At 37.3% G+C, this 20,805-nt stretch overlaps 1 protein-coding gene across 23 annotated transcripts in view; it reads left to right on the plus strand.

The window, feature by feature from the left end:
- CDC42BPA (CDC42 binding protein kinase alpha) overlaps window positions 1–20,805 on the plus strand; it is a 332,162-nt gene that overhangs the window by 273,294 nt on the left and 38,063 nt on the right. For all 23 annotated transcript variants that reach the window (XR_007719261.1, XM_050757123.1, XM_050757286.1 and 20 more), the window contains 7 exons: window positions 2,489–2,594; window positions 6,833–6,969; window positions 7,654–7,793; window positions 15,260–15,341; window positions 17,169–17,385; window positions 18,204–18,266; window positions 19,427–20,020. Coding sequence is in view for 22 of the 23 variants with exons in the window: in XM_050757123.1 (XP_050613080.1) it covers window positions 2,489–2,594; window positions 6,833–6,969; window positions 7,654–7,793; window positions 15,260–15,341; window positions 17,169–17,385; window positions 18,204–18,266; window positions 19,427–20,020 (1,339 nt within the window). In the remaining variant the exon portion in view is untranslated. The remainder of the gene's footprint in view (window positions 1–2,488; window positions 2,595–6,832; window positions 6,970–7,653; window positions 7,794–15,259; window positions 15,342–17,168; window positions 17,386–18,203; window positions 18,267–19,426; window positions 20,021–20,805) is intronic.

Raw genomic sequence — 20,805 nt, forward strand, 5'->3', positions numbered from 1 at the left:
ATTAATGCTCATCCAAAACACTGGGTGGTTGTATTTTTCCCTGCTGTCATATTCAGAATTGCGACATCCTGAATAGATCTCTTGCTGGAGAGGAAGTGTATGATATATATGTATATATATACAATTTGAGGGGCATTGTGAAGAATTACTAATAAATTTGTCAACCCTAGAGTTGTTTCATTGCTAGTGTTTCAGATATGTCTTTCTTTAGAAGAAGAAAAACATGAAGCTACTTAGAGCAGTTGATTAACTTTTCCTTCTTTGTATTAAAATCCTCTAGGACTAACCAGTAAAATAACTTTATATCTTTTGCATTAATGCATTCTGAACAATTGAAAAAGTTAGCACTAGAAAATTTACTCATAATAGTTTCTCAAAGAGCCAGAAATTAAAAAGTAGTATACAGGAGAAAGAGCAAAATTTTATGATTTTAATAGATTCCTTCATATAAGGAAATAGTGTCTATCTTTCAAGGTGGTTGGTTGCACAAAATAAGATGAATTATGTAAAGTACTGGTACAGTGTCTGCGCCCTGACTGGGACTCAGAAGCTATAGGAGCAGTTGCAGAGTTAGTAATAAGATAGTCTGTGTTCTACTTAGAGTCAAATCCCAGTGCTGCTTTGAAACTGACCAAAAGATCGTGAGGAACTTCTAGAACAGAATGGTTTGAGGTTGGACCAGAGCTCATGACCACTCTAAATTTGAGAATCTCATCCCATTCTCTGACTAATGCTGGTAGTCAGGTTTTTCTATGTGAAAAGATAATCTACTTCTTTCATTTTTTAAAACTTTTTTTGTAGTGTACAAATCATATATCCTAGTTGAAAAGAACAAGATTTATTTTTAACTTGAATTTTAAAGCTTCAAATATTCCCTTAAGTTTTTTGTTCGTATGTTAGTGTCAACTGAAATAAATGCTACTTGATAACCTTTTAAAATCAGTATTCATAATTTATTAGAATATGGAGTAGAGTTCTTAGTAGTTTAAATCAATCACACATTTAAAAGAGAAATAATTAGCAAAATTCATACAACATTGGGTACCCATGGACATAAAGATGGCAACAAAAGACTCTGGGGACTACTAGAGAAGGGGAAGGAGGGAGGGGTGCCAGGGCTAATAAATTGGGTACTGTGCTCTGTACTTGGGTAATGTGGATCAGTCATACCCTAAACCTCAGCATCATACAATATACTCAGTAGGTAACAAACCTGCATGTGTACCCATGAATCTAAGAGTTGAAATTATTTCTTTAAAAAAGAAATGTTTTTTGAGTACTTAGTATGTACCAGGTACTGTTTGAAAGACTTTGTTTATATTAATACTCATTTAACCACTCCATTAGGTAGATACTATTATTTATCCTGTTTTGTAGATAAGGAAAGTGAGACAGAGAGGAATTTAGTAAATTTTCCTAAGTTCACACAGCAGAATGAAAGGTTATTTTATACATCATTTATTGTTAAAACATGCTAAGAGAATTAATTTGGAAAACAAAGGAATATTCCAAAGAGATAAAATCTACATTTGCTTACCACCATGTAAATCAGGTAAGACTAAAATACCTTTAACTATGGGATATTCAGTCAGAAATTTCAATCTGCCATCTGTCTCTGGAATAATATATGTGTATTTTTATCTGCTCAAGTATTATACTCCCTCTTTGCATAGGAGGAAACTGATTTGTGAAGCATATTATTTGTCCTTGGTCCCAGAAAGAGAAATACATGATTTACAATAGAAACAATAATTTTAAATAATTTTTTTCCTAAGAAGATATAAAGCACATTAAAATCCTATGTTTGTATAAGTATAAATATGCAATTTTTTTTTTTTTTTTTTTTTTTTTTTGAGACGGAGTCTCATGCTGTTGCCCAGGCTGGAGTGCAGTGGCGCGATCTCGGCTCACTGCAAGCTCCGCCTCCCGGGTTCCCGCCATTCTCCTGCCTCAGCCTCCTGAGTAGCTGGGACTACAGGCGCCCGCCACCGCGCCCGGCTAATTTTTTTTTGTATTTTTAGTAGAGACAGGGTTTCACTGTGGTCTCGATCTCCTGACCTTGTGATCCGCCCGCCTCGGCCTCCCAAAGTGCTGGGATTACAGGCTTGAGCCACCGCGCCCGGCCTAATATGCAATATTTTACTTAACTATTTGCTGAACAATAATTTGGATAATTTATTAAAATTCTGAAGCTAAGATTTATGGCCCCCCAAAAAAGCTATTATTTATTTTACATACTTTTCAAATGGCATTCAAGAGTAATTGATTATCATTTAACTTCTTAATTATTTTAGCTTAGTCCAGTTCAAATTACCTAATACAAATGTTTAAAGACCATAAACCATAAGAAGATGTAATGAAAAATGGAAATAACTCATTATATTCCTATTTAGGAAACATTCTAGAAAGTGATATGGGGCATAGGGACTCACATTATGGAAATCTTTTAAACAATCAATGTGTGTTTTTTTATCAATTTGTTTTGCAGCGCAAGACTCACCAGTTTTTTGTAAAATCTTTTACTACTCCTACCAAGTGTCATCAGTGTACCTCCTTGATGGTGGGTTTAATAAGACAGGGCTGTTCATGTGAAGGTAAGAACAAAAAGGAAAGAAAACGTGACTTCACCATCTAAATTGTAATCAAATAACTTGATTCTCTTTCAAAGGTATATAAATGTTTGTTTTACTTAATCATTTGCTTTTTTGCATAACAGGAATGGAAATAATCTATGTTGTCTGTTGAATGTTTGAGAAACTAGACATATTTTTCAGGGGCAATATATTTAAATATGGTTCATTTGTCTTTGTTTTGTTATTGAGTAAATTTATAGTCCCCGCCAAAAAACATTAACCTATCTGACAGAAGAAGATTCACTGAATTTTAACCTTGTTTAATTCCTTAGAGAAATTGTTATTGAAAAGTAGACAATGTGGGCACCTTTTCAGAAATATTAAATGTCTGCCACTATGCCTGAAAGATATTTTATTCCTGTATTAATAGCAGAGGTTTTTTTTTTCTCTACCATCCATGATTTATTCATCACATGTTTATGGAAAACCCACTGTACTTATAGGCACTGGGGACATAATAGTGAATAGGGGAAAGGCATAGATCCTACCCTCATAGAGCATATATTCTGAGTGATGAAGGAGAGAGGGTCAGGGGTCATGTGAACAGAAAAGAAAGCATATTTATTTGTTTGGGTATTGCTTTATTTTTCTTAGGACCTCTGAAGTGAAAATGGTTTAAATTATAATGGAATATATTATTTCTTTTTGGATGTTTCAGAAGAATACTTTTTTTAAAAGTCAAATGAAATTTGTCGCTACAACGCTACCTTATATGAGGGGACTTCAGAAAGCTTGTGGAAAAGTAGAATTTAAAGATAAAAATTAACAATATAAACTTTATTTTTTAACATAAGCTCCATTAAGTTCTAGACAACTTTGTAAGCAATTATACCACCCATTTAGTCCATCCCTAAAGAACAGAGGGTCCTGAGAATGTAACCATGTCAGTGTAGTCTCCTTTACATTATTAACTGAAGAAAGATGGGTGCCCTTAAAGACTTTTTGAAATTCAGAAACAAAAAGAAGTCAAAAGGAACCAAATCAGAACTGTAAAGTGGATGCCTAATGATTGCCCATGGAAACACTCACAAAATTGCTGTTGTTTGATGAGAGGAATGAGCAGGAGGAGCACTGTCATGGTGAAGAAGGACTCTGCTGAAGCTTTTCCCAGGCGTTTTTCTGCTAAAGCTTTGGCTACATTTCTCAAAACACTCTCATAATAAACAGGTGCTATCAATCTTTGCCTCTCCAGAAAGCCAACAAGCAAAATGCCTCAAGCATCCCCAAAAACTATTGCCATGACCTTTGCTCTTGACTGGTCCGCTTTTGCTGTGACTGGACCACTTCCATATCTTGGTAGCCATTGCTTTGATTGTGCTTTTTCTTCAGGACCATACTGGTAAAGCCATGTTGCATCTCCTGCTACTGTTCTTCAAAGAAATCTTTCAGAATCTTGATCCCACTTGTTTAAAATTTCCATCTAACATTCTGCAGCTGATCTAGGTGCAGTAGTTTCGGCATCCGACAAGTGGGAAGTTTGCTCAGCATTCATTTTTGGTCAGAATTGTGGAAGCTGAACCAGTTGAGATGTCTGTGGTATTGGCTCTTGTTTGTGCTGTTACTCATCAGTCCTCTTCAGATAAAACATGAACAAGATTAATTTTTTTCCTGGCAAATTAATGTGGAAGGTTTGCTACTGCAGGTTTCATCTTTGACGTCCTCTTATCCCTTCTTAAAATGAGTTATGCATTTGTAAACTGCTAATTTCTTTAAGGCATTGTATTTGTCTCTTCTCATGCTGCTAATAAAGATATACCCAAGACTGGGTAATTTATAAAGGAAAGAGGTTTAATTGACTCAGTTCCACATGACTGGGGAGGCCTTACAGTCATGGTGGAAGGTGAAAGAGGAGCAAAGTCACATCTTACATGGAGGCAGGCAAGAGAGCATGTGCAGGGGAACTCCCCTTTATAAAACCATCAGATCTCATGAGACTTATTCACTATCACCAAAGCAGCACAGAGAGACCTGCCCCCATGATTCAGTTACCTCCCACTGTGTCCCTCCCATGACATGTGGGAATTATGGGAGCTACAATTCAAGATGAGATTTGGGTGGGAACACAACCAAACCATATCAGGCATTGTCCCTATCAACTTTTTGTAAAGCATCAATGATTTCACCATTCTTCCACCCAAGCTTCATTGTAAAATATATATTTGTTGTTACTTAATTTTAACAGAATTAATGTTGCTCTGATAGGGGCTCTTTTCAAATTGATGTCTCATTCTTCTTAGTGCCTCAAACTAGATCCTCTTCAGACATATTATAACAAGTTAGTATGCATTTATTTTGGTACAAAAGAAAATTTTAAATCCATACATAGTTTTTCCATAATATGCATTTTCCATGAACTTTCTGAAGATCTCTCATATATTGGTTTATCTTATGGAAAAGACAAGAAAATAGTTGCTAACTCAAATTCTAATACTAGTTGCCATTTCCTACTTCTTCTGCTGTAAGGATGGGAAGGGACCTTAAAGGAAATGTAGCCAATCCCCATCATATGCATATGTTTCCTTTATAATATACTTGTAGTTAGCCTATATCTGAGTACTTTGAGTAAGAGGGAAATTAATAACATCTTAAGGCAGTGCATTCTGTTTGGTTAGTTCTCACAACTAAAGTGAAAGATCCAGATTGCAGTATTTTAACTAGTTCATTAGATACGTGTGTTTTCAAGCCAAATAAAATGTTCAGAGTTAAGAAAGCAGAGATTTAAGAGTTATGAGTGTATTAAGTTATAAACATGAAAATGACATTATCCAGGAAGCACATGTAGATTAAGAAGAGAGCAAGTACATGAGTCTCTTACATAGTTAAGGGAAGGCAACAGGAAAAGATAGCCAAGTAACCTGAGAAGGAATCGCCTATATTATTGACTAGAAAGGTGTGACTGAAGCCAAAGAAGGAGAAAATTTGTAGTTTTCAAGCTTTGTTTCATTTTGGAACTTAACCAGTACTGGTATGTCATTCTAAAATTTGTTTATTAGAATCCTGGCCAGCTACCTGGCTTTAAGTCCCATGTCATTTTTTATGCCCCACAATTATTTGCAATTCATAATAGCAGTTTTTGAGGTCTTCTCAGACTCTCTTCCCTTCTAGAGTCTTTTGCTGTGAAGTTGTCCCCATCTTTTCTTCAGACCCTTTGAAGCATACTTTATGAAGCTGTGGGGTCTCATGAGACTGTTCCTAGCCTTTGTCTGCCAGGCTTTTGTAAATGTTATAATAATGTGGTTCCAGCTTCTAAAGAGTCCTGTCTTGTTCCTTTCCTTGTGGTTGGTTGGAATTAGATCCAGTATAGGATACTTATTTTGTTGCTTCCACTGCCCTTTGCTTGTAAGTAAAACAAATCATAACTTGCTAGATACTCCACTTAAAAGTGAATTGAAGTTGAGTGTGATGGCTCATGCCTATAGTCCCAACTACTCAGGAGGATAAGACAAGAGAATCATTTTGAGGCCAGCCTGGGCGACATAGCAAGACCCTCTCTTTAATAAATAAATAAAGTGAATTGAGACGTTTGGATGATTTTTGTCATCTTGCCTCTCTGCTTGTTTCACAATATCCATCAGTGATGTGTAGTCCATTTATAGAGATGGTAACTGTACCTCTCTTAGATTATTATAGAAAAATAAAAAGCACTCCATAAAGTGAACTATTGTTATTTTAGTAGTAGTTTAAGTATATGTAATAATAACTCCTAAAATTTACCTTCAACTTGTACTTTTTTAGTCACTGAAAAACTCCGTTTTCAAGGATTGGTAGGGTTTGCCAAACCAAAGATGTCAGGTAGCTTAATGCCCACTAGAGACCCTTGCAAGAGAAATTTCAAGGCAGATACCAAGTTGCAGTGGGATGAAGAGCAAAAGACTCTAAAAACCACTCTTTTAGAAAATCTAAATCAATCATTTTATTCACAAGGTTAGATGCTTCTTTTGTTTGCTTCTCTTTTTGATCACTAATGTCAATACAGAACAACAGTAATACAAATACTTTTTAAAATATTTACTATTTCTCATTAAAATTGTCATTGGTAAGCAAATGAATCAGCTACCCAAATGATAAAACAGTTATTTAAGATAAAATTGGAGATAAGCATTCATCTAACATAGCATCTTGTACGCAGTGAGTGTTCAGTGAATTTTCTTTTTGTTAAAATGAATTTTTATCAAATGTTTCTTTTTTGCCTCCAAAAGTATGTGGATTCTCATGCCATATAACTTGTGTAAACAAAGCTCCAACCACTTGTCCAGTTCCTCCTGAACAGACAAAAGGTCCCCTGGGTATAGATCCTCAGAAAGGAATAGGAACAGCATATGAAGGTCATGTCAGGGTAAGTATGATTAAGTTGGGTTTAAATTAATCTTTTAAGATTGATTAATGAATTAAAATCAAATCAGTTATTTTAAGAGCATAGTTCTTGTTGGAAAATTAAATGAGTAAAATTCATCTAATAATTTTATTTCATCTAGAATAATGATTTGCAAACAAAAACCTAGCTTTTACGTGGAAATAACCTATAAAATGTCTCAAGTTTTTCCATGTTGTTCCTATCTTGTGATGAAATCTTCATAAAGGAGTTTGTAGCACCTGGTCTTGCAAGAGAGGTGGCATATGGTTATGAATTATGAGCTCTTATCAAGGCATAGTCTTGTTATCTTGGGTAGTATTTACAGTGTAAGCTGAGTTTCATCTTACACCAAGTTTTAGTTTTATGCTATTTAGAAAGAAAACCATGAGTGTTATTTTAATGAAATACTAGTGAAAGTTAAAGTGGTACCATTAAAATGTTCCTCAGAATAAAAGGTCACAGTATTTGAAGAATGTGTTCTCACATTTTCTCATAGCTTAATGATATGTGTCCCATCTGCTACTTTACCAACCAGAATGGCAGACTTATAAAACATGTACATTATCTGTACATCTTCACCATGCAATTACATATGTGATTTAAGGCATATTTTCATTTGAGTTGTTTTGGCTGTTTGTTTGCCTGTCTGTCTAAAACAAAACTAAGATTCCTAAACCAGCCGGAGTGAAGAAAGGGTGGCAGAGAGCACTGGCTATAGTGTGTGACTTCAAACTGTTTCTGTACGATATTGCTGAAGGAAAAGCATCTCAGCCCAGTGTTGTCATTAGTCAAGTGATTGACATGAGGTAAGACTTTGAAGGTAAAATTATTTGTATCATTGCAACATAGGAATTTTAAAGTTTCTGATTTTTAAAAATTGTGTTGCCATGGTTTATTTAAATGAACTAATTTCATATTTTCTAATTTGCTAATATTGCTATAGTAATAGAATTGAAAATAGGAAGGAAGGTGTATTTATAGGACAGGTTGGTATGTGTGTTGAGTGTGAGGGGCTAGGAGTTAAGGAAAAAGAACTTGGTGTTTCAGTCCAAAAGACCCATGTAAATGGGGTAATGGAGGCCTAATGCGTGAAGCTTATATCATCACATCACGTAAAGGCTTAGAGTATAATTACAATGTAAGGAAAGAAAATAAAAATCAGAAAAGCTTCTGGAAAACATAATCTGTAAACATTTAGGTAAGTATAGCCCTCGAACACTTCTGGTCTCATTTTTCAGATTCTTCCCGTGTTCCTTAGTGTTCTCTCCTTTACCTTTTCTCATAACTCCAGGCACTGTCCTTGAGTGATCATATTTATTCACAGCTTCAGCCATCCCCTCTGCATTGATGACTCCCAGACTCGTATCTCCAGTTCAGATATATCCATCCATTGCTCAAAACCAGAATTTCTAGCTCTGACTCACATTGGCACTTCACATTAGCATCTCAAACACATTATCTTCCCCTACAAATATGGAACATGATGGGACAGATGCAAGAAATATTGGCAATTAAAATCTGATAGAACCTACTAAAGGATTGAATATAGATAGGGAGAAGAATCAAAAATAGGACTAAGGTGTCAAGCCTGTAAGACTAAGGGAGTTGGGGAGCGGAGCAAGATGGCTGAATAGGAATAGCTCCAGTCTCCAGCTCCCAGCGCGAGCGACACAGAAGACAGGTGATTTCTGCATTTTCAACTGAGGTTCTGGGTTCATCTCACTAGGGAGTGCCGGACAATTGGTGCTGGTCAGCTGCTGCAGCCCAACCAGCGAAAGCTGAAGCAGGGCGAGGCATCGCCTCACCTGGGAAGTGCGAGGGGGAAGGGAATCCCTTTTCCTAGCCAGGGGAACTGAGACACATAACACCTGGAAAATCGGGTAACTCCCACCCCAATCCTGCGCTTTACCAAGGGTCTTAGCAAACAGGCACACCAGGAGATTATATCCCACACCTGGCCGGGAGGGTCCCACGCCCACAGAGCCTCCCTCATTGCTAGCACAGCAGTCTGCAATCTAACAGCAAGGCAGCAGCAAGGCTGGGGGAGGGGCGCCTGCCATTGCTGAGGCTTAAGTACGTAAAACAAAGCCGCTGGGAAGCTCGAACTGGGTGGAGCTCACAGCAGCTAAAGGAGTCCTGCCTGTCTCTGTAGACTCCACCTCTGGGGACAGGGCACAGCTAAACAACAACAACAACAAAAAAAAAGCAGCAGAAACCTCTGCAGATGCAAACGACTCTGTCTGACAGCTTTGAAGAGAGCAGTGGATCTCCCAACACAGAGGTTGAGATCTGAGAATGGACAGACTGCCTGCTCAAATGGCTCCCTGACCCGAGTAGCCTAACTGGGAGACATTCCCCACCAGGGGCAGACCGACACCCCGCACCCCACACGGTGGAGTACACCCCTGAGAGGAAGCTTCCAAAGCAAGAATCAGACAGGTACACTTGCTGTTCAGCAATATTCTATCTTCAGCAGCCTCTGCTGCTGATACCCAGGCAAACAGGGTCTGGAGTGGACCTTAAGCAATCTCCAACAGACCTACAGCTGAGGGTCCTGACTGTTAGAAGGAAAACTAACAAACAGGAAGGACACCCAAAACAAAACTCCATCAGTACGTCACCATCATCAAAGACCAGAGGCAGATAAAACCACAAAAATGGGGAAAAAGCAGGGCAGAAAAGCTGGAAATTCAAAAAATAAGAGCGCATCTCCCGTGCAAAGGAACGCAGCTCATTGCCAGCAACGGATCAAAGCTGGACGGAGAATGACTTTGACGAGATGAGAGAAGAAGGCTTCAGTCCATCAAACTTCTCAGAGCTAAAGGAGGAATTACGTACCCAGCGCAAAGAAACTAAAAATCTTGAAAAAAGAGTGGAAGAATTGATAACTAGAATAATTAATGCAGAGAAGGCCATAAACGAACTGACAGAGATGAAAACCATGACATGAGAAATACGTGACAAATGCACAAGCTTCAGTAACCAACACGATCAGCTGGAAGAAAGAGTATCGGCGTTTGAGGATCAAATGAATGAAATGAAGCAAGAAGAGAAATCTAACGAAAAAAGAAGAAAAAGAAATGAACAAAGCCTGCAAGAAGTATGGAATTATGTAAAAAGACCAAATCTACGTCTGATTGGGGTCCCTGAAAGTGAGGGGGAAAATGGCACCAAGTTGGAAAACACTCTTCAGGATATCATCCAGGAGAACTTCCCCAACCTAGTAGGGCAGGCCAACATTCAAATTCAGGAAATACAGAGAACGCCACAAAGATACTCCTCGAGAAGAGCAACTCCAAGACACATAATTGCCAGATTCACCAAAGTTGAAATGAAGGAAAAAATCTTAAGGGCAGCCAGAGAGAAAGGTCGGGTTACCCACAAAGGGAAGCCCATCAGACTAACAGCAGATCTCTCAGCAGAAACTCTACAAGCCAGAAGAGAGTGGGGGCCAATATTCAACATTCTTAAAGAAAAGAATTTTAAACCCAGAATTTCATATCCAGCCAAACTAAGTTTCATAAGTAGAGGAGAAGTAAAATCCTTTACAGATAAGCAAATGCTTAGAGATTTTGTCACCACCAGGCCTGCCTTACAAGAGACCCTGAAGGAAGCACTAAACATGAAAAGGAACAACCGGTACCAGCCATTGCAAAAACATGCCAAAATGTAAAGACCATCGAGGCTAGGAAGAAACTGCATCAACTAACGAGCAAAATAACCAGTTAATATAATGGCAGGATCAAGTTCATACATAACAATATTAACCTTAAATGTAAATGGACTAAATGGTCCAATTAAAAGACACAGACTGGCAAACTGGATAGAGTCAAGACCCATCAGTTTGCTGTATTCAGGAGACCCATCTCACATGCACAGACATACAGGCACAAAATAAAGGGATGGAGGAAGATCTACCAAGCAAATGGAGAACAAAAAAAAGCAGGGGTTGCAATACTATTCTCTATAAAACGGACTTTAAACCATCAAAGATCAAAAGAGACAAAGAAGGCCATTACATAATGGTAAAGGGATCAATTCAACAGGAAGAGCTAACTATCCTAAATATATATGCACCCAATACAGGAGCACCCGGATTCATAAAGCAAGTCCTTAGAGACTTACAAAGAGACTTACACTCCCATACAATAATAATGGGAGACTTCAACACCCCACTGTCAACATTAGACAGATCAACGAGACAGAAAGTTAACAAGGATATCCAGGAATTGAACTCATCTCTGCAGCAAGCAGACCTAATAGACATCTACAGAACTCTCCACCCCAAATCAACAGAATATACATTCTTCTCAGCACCACATCACACTTATTCCAAAATTGATCACATAGTTGGAAGTAAAGCACTCCTCAGCAAATGTACAAGAACAGAAATTATAACAAACTGTCTCTCAGACCACAGTGCAATCAAACTAGAACTCAGGACTAAGAAACTCAATCAAAACCACTCAACTACATGGAAACTGAATAACCTGCTCCTGAATGACTACTGGGTACATAACAAAATGAAGGCAGAAATAAAGATGTTCTTTGAAACCAATGAGAACAAAGATACAACATACCAGAATCTCTGGGACACATTTAAAGCAGTGTGTAGAGGGAAATTTATAGCACTAAATGCCCACAAGAGAAAGCAGGAAAGATCTAAAATTGACACTCTAACATCACAATTAAAAGAACTAGAGAAGCAAGAGCAAACACATTGAAAAGCTAGCAGAAGGCAAGAAATAACTAAGATCAGAGCAGAACTGAAGGAGATAGAGACACAAAAACCCTCCAAAAAATCAATGAATCCAGGAGTTGGTTTTTTGAAAAGATCAACAAAATTGACAGCCCACTAGCCAGACTAATAAAGAAGAAAAGAGAGAAGAATCAAATAGATGCAATAACAAATGATAAAGGGGATATCACCACCGACCCCACAGAAATACAAACTACCATCAGAGAATACTATAAACACCTCTATGCAAATAAACTAGAAAATCTAGAAGAAATGGATAATTTCCTGGACACTTACACTCTCCCAAGACTAAATCAGGAAGAAGCTGAATTCCTGAATAGACCAATAGCAGGCTCTGAAATTGAGGCAATAATTAATAGCCTACCAACCAAAAAAAGTCCAGGACCAGATGGATTCACAGCTGAATTCTACCAGAGGTACAAGGAGGAGCTGCTACGATTCCTTCTGAAACTATTCCAGTCAATAGAAAAAGAGGGAATCCTCCCTAACTCATTTTATGAGGCCAACATCATCCTGATACCAAAGCCTGGCAGAGACACAACAAAAAAAGAGAATTTTAGACCAATATCCCTGATGAACATCGATGCAAAAATCCTCAATAAAATACTGGCAAACCGGATCCAGCAACACATCAAAAAGCTTATCCACCATGATCAAGTGGGCTTCATCCCTGGGATGCAAGGCTGGTTCAACATACGCAAATCAATAAACGTAATCCAGCATATAAACAGAACCAAAGACAAAAACCACATGATTATCTCAATTGATGCAGAAAAGGCCTTTGACAAAATTCAACAGCCCTTCATGCTAAAAACTCTCAATAAATTCAGTATTGATGGAACGTATCTCAAAATAATAAGAGCTATTTATGACAAACCCACAGCTAATATCATACTGAATGGGCAAAAACTGGAAAAATTCCCTTTGAAAACTGGCACAAGACAGGGATGCCCTCTCTCACCACTCCTATTCAACATAGTGTTGGAAGTTCTGGCTAGGGCAATCAGGCAAGAGAAAGAAATCAAGGGTATTCAGTTAGGAAAAGAAGAAGTCAAATTGTCCCTGTTTGCAGATGACATGATTGTATATTTAGAAAACCCCATTGTCTCAGCCCAAAATCTCCTTAAGCTGATAAGCAACTTCAGCAAAGTCTCAGGATACAAAATTAATGTGCAGAAATCACAAGCATTCTTATACACCAGTAACAGACAAACAGAGAGCCAAATCATGAATGAGCTTCCATTCACAATTGCTTCAAAGTGAATGAAATACCTAGGAATCCAACTTACAAGGGATGTAAAGAACCTCTTCAAGGAGAACTACAAAACACTGCTCAGTGAAATAAAAGAGGACACAAACCAATGGAAGAACATACCATGCTCATGGATAGGAAGAATCAATATCGTGAAAATGGCCATACTGCCCAATGTAATTTATAGATTCAATGCCATCCCCATCAAGCTACCAATGACTTTCTTCACAGAATTAGAAAAAACTGCTTTAAAGTTCATATGGAACCAAAAAAGAGCCCACATTGCCAAGACAATCCTAAGTCAAAAGAACAAAGCTGGAGGCATCATGCTACCTGACTTCAAACTATACTACAAGGCTACAGTAACCAAAACAGCATGGTACTGGTACCAAAACAGAGATATAGACCAATGGAACAGAACAGAGCCCTCAGAAATAATACCACAAATCTGCAGCCCTCTGATCTTTGGCAAACCTCAGAAAAACAAGAAATGGGGAAAGGATTCCCTATTTAATAAATGGTGCTGGGAAAATTGGCTAGCCATAAGTAGAAAGCTGAAACTGGATCCTTTCCTTACTCCTTATACCAAAATTAATTCAAGATGGATTAGAGACTTAAATGTTAGACCTAATACCATAAAAACCCTAGAAGAAAACCTAGGTAATACCATTCAGGACATAGGCATGGGCAAGGACTTCATGTCTAAAACACCAAAAGCAACAGCAACAAAAGCCAAAATTGACAAATGGGATCTAATTAAACTAGAGAGCTTCTGCACAGCAAAAGAAACTACCATCAGAGTGAACAGGCAACCTACAGAATGGGAGAAAATTTTTGCAATCTACTCATCTGACAAAGGGCTAATATCCAGAACCTACAAAGAACTCGAACAAATTTACAAGAAAAAAACAACCCCATCAAAAAGTGGGCAAAGGATATGAACAGACATTTCTCAAAAGAAGACATTCATACAGCCAACAAACACATGAAAAAATACGATCACTCGCCATCAGAGAAATGCAAATCAAAACCACAGTGAGATACCATCTCACAGACACAGTTAGAATGGCAGTCATTAAAAAGTCAGGAAACAACAGGTGCTGGAGAGGATGTGGAGAAATAGGAACACTTTTACACTGTTGGTGGGATTGTAAACTAGTTCAACCATTATGGAAAACAGTATGGCGATTCCTCAAGGATCTAGAACTAGAAGTACCATATGACCCAGCCATCCCATTACTGGGTATATACCCAAAGGATTATAAATCATGCTGCTATAAAGACACATGCACATGTATGTTTACTGCAGCACTATTCACAATAGCAAAGACTTGGAATCAACCCAAATGTCCATCAGTGACAGACTGGATGAAGAAAATGTGGCACATATACACCATGGAATACTATGCAGCCAAAAAAAAGGATGAGTTTGTGTCCTTTGTAGGGACATGGATGCAGCTGGAAACCATCATTCTCAGCAAACTATCGCAAGAACAGAAAACCAAACACCGCATGTTCTCACTCATAGGTGGGAACTGAACAATGAGATCACCTGGACTCGGGAACGGGAACATCACACACCGGGGCCTATCATGGAGAGGGGGGAGCGGGGAGGTATTGCATTGGGAGTTATACCTGATGTAAATGACGAGTTGATGGGTGCTGATGAGTTGATGGGTGCAGCACACCAACATGGCACAAGTATACATATGTAACAAACCTGCACGTTATGCATATGTACCCTAGAACTTTAAGTATAATAATAATAAAAAAAGAAAAAAAAAGAGAAAAAAAAAAAAGACTAAGGGAGTCATGGTACCAACAACAAAATTAAGGGAATCAGAAGATATTATTGTGGAGGAAATATGTTTTAGATGTTGAAGGAACAATGAAATGTAACATGAGCTGGGTTGAGGGCACTTAAGATTTATTATGGGAGGCAAGAGGGTCCATGGAGGCTCCAGAGACCTACCAGTGTTCAAATCCCAGTTCTACATGTATACTTAACTGGCCTTGTAACTGTGGGTAAGCCAGCAATGATTTCTATCTCTTGTATAATATGCCACTAGGAAGTTATTCTTGATAAATTATTTGGGGCACTATTAATTACAATGGAGAAAAATTAAATTTTTTAAAAAATTAAATTTGGGTGTTTGGTGCAGTTAAGCTTTGGGTATTGCTTCATATGTGTTATTTGGATACACACCCCAAACCACACACACATAGCCACATATACTTTTAATGCTTTGCTTTTCTTTCAGGGATGAAGAATTTTCTGTGAGTTCAGTGTTGGCTTCTGATGTTATCCATGCAAGTCGAAAAGATATACCCTGTATATTTAGGGTAAGTGTGTATACTATAATGTGATCACTGAATTATGTGTTTTTAATGAGTGTATTTTGCCTCCCTATATAAATCATAAATTCACTATAAGTAAAACTAAATCTTACATTCTTTTATATATTCCATGTCATCCAGTACTTGAGGGTATAGAAAATTGGTGCTAAATATTTAATTAGTGAAAGACCTGGAGAAAGCATCAATATATGGCTTATAAAATATGCTTCCTGGTAGATAATATTTTTTAGTTCCAATTCAGTTTTAAATAAATACTACCAGATGGAAAATGAGATAAGTGTGAGGTTTCTCAAGTTTTTTAAAAAAATAAAAATGTCTGTCTTTAAAAATTAAAAATACTTACTGCTTCGTAACAGCCATTCCAAAACTTAGTAGCTTAAACCGACAATGATTTATTATTTTTCACTATTCTGTGGACCAGCTGTACAGTTCTTGTGGTGTCAGCTAGTGTCACTCATGTGACTGCATTCAGCTCATTTGGGGCCAGAACATCTAATGACCTTGCTCTTACATCTGGGTGCTGGCTGTTAGCTGCGTGATCTCAGTTCTCCTCTTTGTGAACTCGCTCCATGTGGTCTGTGGTCATCAGGTAGGCTGGCTGAGCTCCCAGTGGCTGGCTTCTAAGAGAGCAAAAGAAACTACCAGGCCCTTTGAGGACTAGGCCCAAAACAGGTATAATAACCCTTCTGCATTCTATTGGTCAAAGCAAGTCATGAGGTCAGCCCAGATTTAAGAGGAGGGGAGATAGACTCCACCTCTTGACGAGAAGAATGGAATTCCTTAGGAGGACTTGTTGGTAGCAATCTTTGGCGGCTATTGCCATGATGCAATCTTGAGTTGGTAAATTAAGACAACAGAGATTAAAAAAAAAAAAAAAAAAAAACTACTGCCTAGTAGTTATGCCTATCTCCCTATATTTCTCTGTGAACCTTGTATCTAAGGAAGGTCAGGCAAAGATTATACTTAGTCTCTTAGTTCCCAGACTGACAACTATTTATTTTCCTCCCAGCCACCAAGGGAGCCTACAGAGGCCCACTTACTGATAACTGAGTTGCGTAGTGTGATTTTATTGTCACTGCTACTTAATAAGGAATTCTTTACTTATCATAAGGAATTCATATAGGTAAAATTTAAAACTGCTCTGATAGTGTTGTTTGTATAATGATAAACCTTCATTTAAATACTAATTTAAATTATCAAGTCTTAACGATGATGTGAGTTATTGTTGTGAAGTAACAGCGAATATATTTCTGAGCACTTCTGACTTCTTAAAACAAGTTGCAAGTCAGTATGGTGTGGTGCTTAGTAGCATGGGCACAAGATCCCAGATTTCTACCTGTGTGTCCTTGGAGAAATGATTTAATTTCTTTGCATCACCATTTGTTTCATATATAATATAAGGATATAATGACAGTACATCCTATCTCATGACGATGTTAACAGAGTTAAATGAGTTAATACTTGTAATGTGCTTAGATCTACCCAGTGCTCAGTATTTACTCAATAAATGTCAGTTATTGTTGTTATATATGAGTGTATTTAATGCCTCTTTAGTGATAGTGTTCTGGCAATTTTATAGAAGGAAAATGAAAATGATACAAACATTTCAAATGATACCTGTCACCTTTGCTTTGTCATGTAATCTAGTGCTAAAGGTAGTTATTCTGATTAGGAATAGCTAAACTCCAGTAACGGTATCATTTAATGAATGCTCATTTTATTGGTGAGTGCTAAGCAAACTAACATAATCATGAAACTAGCATAAAGGGTGTCTGTTTTCTAATGTCATGATTATTGATTAAATTGTTCTAGGTCACAGCTTCCCAGCTCTCAGCATCTAATAACAAATGTTCAATCCTGATGCTAGCAGACAGTGAGAATGAGAAGAGTAAGTGGGTGGGAGTGCTGAGTGAATTGCACAAGATTTTGAAGAAAAACAAATTCAGAGACCGCTCAGTCTATGTTCCCAAAGAGGCTTATGACAGCACTCTACCCCTCATTAAAACAACCCAGGCAGCCGCAATCATAGGTATGAATTTATAACATTTATCATATTATTATAATTGTTTACTAATCTACTTGCGAACAGGGATTGGCTTTCATCTAGGAATCCCCAGTGTCCAACATACTATGCATCGTATCACAAATGCTCAGTACATGTTTATTGAATGAATGAGACCTATATCAGATCTTTGTTTTTCAGTAAGCAGGAGTATAAGTACACTTTCAAAGTGCCTTTTTTTCCTGAAAAAACAACAGTGGTAAACATTAGCCTACCAATCTATTTTCTGCTTGTGTGATTTAGAACAAGTTAGTTTCTTAGAGTTTAGTATATAAAATATAGATGATAATTACCTTGCTGAGGTTATTGGGAAGTTTAAATAAGATGGAATACATAACACAGAGTGCCCTGCATAAAAGAAGTCCTCTTAACAAATGGCAGTTTCTGTGTCTGTAGGTTTAAATTTTTGCTGTTTTCCTGTGTATGCATCTAACTCTTTTGTTACTTTCCATGAATACTGAAAAGTTTAATGAGTACGGTTCAAATGCCATTCACAATTTTTACCTCCCAAAACAAGAAGTGTAGAACAACTTAGGTTTTTCATTTTGTTTCATTTATTAAACATTTACTTATTTTTGTAGGTATTGATATGGATTATTCTTTAATAATTATTCTATTTTAGAAGACATGAGAGATTTACCAGTATAATCTGAAAGAAATAGTGTAAACTGTTATTGTAATTTATTTTATTTCCATTTTTTGCACCAAATGTTCTTAACATCTGGTTTATTAGCATTACATGGTTTTTTCCTAATAAAAATCTTTCATATTCATGTCTTACATAGATCATGAAAGAATTGCTTTGGGAAACGAAGAAGGGTTATTTGTTGTACATGTCACCAAAGATGGTAAGAGAAAACTTTTTTTTTGAGTAATTTTCAATCATGTGTTAAAAAAAATTTTAACTCTAGATTCTAAATTCTACAAAGAGCAGGATTTGCTCTTATTTATCCTGTGACTAAAATTTTCCAGACCTAATTTGATATGTTTATAAATTAAAAGATTATTTTTAAATTTCTGTAGTCCCCCTGAGGTTTAAAACTTCAAATGTGTGTTGTCTTTCTTATATCATTTTATTTAACAGTTCTGTATGAACTCAGATTGCATTTCTTTTTTGTTTTATACGGAGTTTCGCTTTTGCTGCCTAGGCTGGAGTGCAGTGGCGTGATCTTGGCTCACTGCAACCTCCACCTCCCAGGTTCAAGTGATTCTCCTGCCTCAGCCTCCCAGTAGCTAGGATTACAGGCATGCACCACCATGCCCGGCTAAGTTTGTATTTTCAGTGGAAATGACGTTTCTCCATGTCGGCCAGGTTGGTCTCGAACTCCCAACCTCAGGTGATCCAATCACCCACCTTGGCCTCCCAAACTGCTGGGATTACAGGCATGAGCCACCACACCCAGCCCAGATTGCATTTCTAAAGATGGAACATGAAAAAAAAATAAACAACTTGATTTTCATATTGTTCTGTTAGTATCAAAAGAGACAACAGCTATTAAAATGTGTTTGTTTGGAGGTTTTTCTTCTAGGGAAAAACTAAATGCTGGGTGAAATAAAGAGAAACCAATATAACTTGGTATTTATAAATATAATATTCTAAGTTTTATCTTTATATCAACTTAGATCATGGGAAAACAGTGCATTTAAGACAATGCATTGTTACCCATATAAAAACTTCTGAAAAGTGAGTTCTCTGTTTTTAAAAACGGGAATCCCATGGTGATGTTCCCTAGAATTTAGTGCCAGTAAAAAAGTTTTCCTTGAGGATTTGGCATACTTTTACACAAGAATCCTTTGGGGTTTGCCTTGGCTGCCAGAAATCTTAGGACTCAATACGTACTATAGGTGAGTTAAATTATCTTATGATGGGTTTGATTATCTTTTTTTCCTGTGACTTCTGATCTCTTATTCTTCCGTGTGTGCATCTGTAAGTTGACTTACATCCTTTTGAGTATAATTGGGATATGATGAATCAATAAAATTTTGATTTATTATTCTTTGTGTTTAGAAATTATTCGAGTTGGTGATAATAAGAAGATTCATCAGATTGAACTCATTCCAAATGATCAGCTTGTTGCTGTGATCTCAGGACGAAATCGTCATGTACGACTTTTTCCTCTGTCAGCACTGGATGGGCGAGAGACCGATTTTTACAAGCTGGCAGAAACTAAAGGGTGTCAAACCATAACTTCTGGAAAGGTGCGCCATGGAGCTCTCACATGCCTGTGTGTGGCTATGAAAAGGCAGGTCCTCTGTTATGAACTATTTCAGAGCAAGACTCGTCACAGAAAATTTAAGGAAATTCAAGTCCCATATAATGTCCAGTGGATGGCAATCTTCAGTGAACAACTCTGTGTGGGATTCCAGTCAGGATTTCTAAGATACCCTTTGAATGGAGAAGGAAGTCCATACAGTATGCTCCATTCAAATGACCATACACTATCATTTATTGCACATCAACCAATGGATGCTATCTGCGCAGTTGAGATCTCCAGTAAAGAATATCTGCTGTGTTTTAACAGCATTGGGATATATACTGACTGCCAGGGCCGAAGATCTAGACAACAGGAATTGATGTGGCCAGCAAATCCTTCCTCTTGTTGTAAGATTCTCTTTCTTATGACTGTCTTACATTTATGTCTCTTTCCTTCCTTTTCCCTTCCACTTCATCTCCCAAGTGTTGTCATTATTAATAACAGTTTTTTCAAAAAGTCATTCTTAATGCTTTTCCTCAGTATTGATTATGTTGTTGATGTAAAAACCATACGTAATTAGGCCAGGGCAAACAGGGCCAGCATTAGCATGCACGTGATTTAAACAAAACATCTTTCTGTGGAATATTTCACTAAGATGGATTTTTTACCCCATGTCGTATTTTGAAATAACCCTAAATTGTTATCTAATGGTCCCCCAAAATATGGTGCTTGTAAGCATCAGTGTCTCACAGAACTTATTCTGGAGAAGTAGTTACCAAGTGAATTATTTAATCAGGTATGTAAAGGTATAATATAGCATCTATAAGAGGTGTTTTTCAGTTTTCCATTTTTATCTAGATGGGTAGATATTTATAATTGCTTATTTTACCCCTTCAAGAAATATGAAGATGTAATAAATTATTGAATACTTTTTTTTTTTTTTTTGAGAGAGAGAGATGGAGTCTTCCTCTGTCATACAGGTTAGAGTACAGTGGTATCATCATAACCCACTGCAGCCTCCAACTCCTGGGCTGAAGCAATCCTCCTACTTTAGCCTCCCGAGTAGCTGGGACAACAGGTGCACACCACCATGCCCAGCTTGTTTTTACTTTTTGTTTTTGTAGAGATGATCTCATTAGTTGTTCAGGCTGGTCTCGATTTCTTGTCCTCAAGCAGTCCTCCCAACTTGGCC

Source organism: Macaca thibetana, chromosome 1, assembly GCF_024542745.1.
Source record: "Macaca thibetana thibetana isolate TM-01 chromosome 1, ASM2454274v1, whole genome shotgun sequence".
NCBI classification, from domain to species: Eukaryota; Metazoa; Chordata; class Mammalia; order Primates; family Cercopithecidae; genus Macaca; species Macaca thibetana.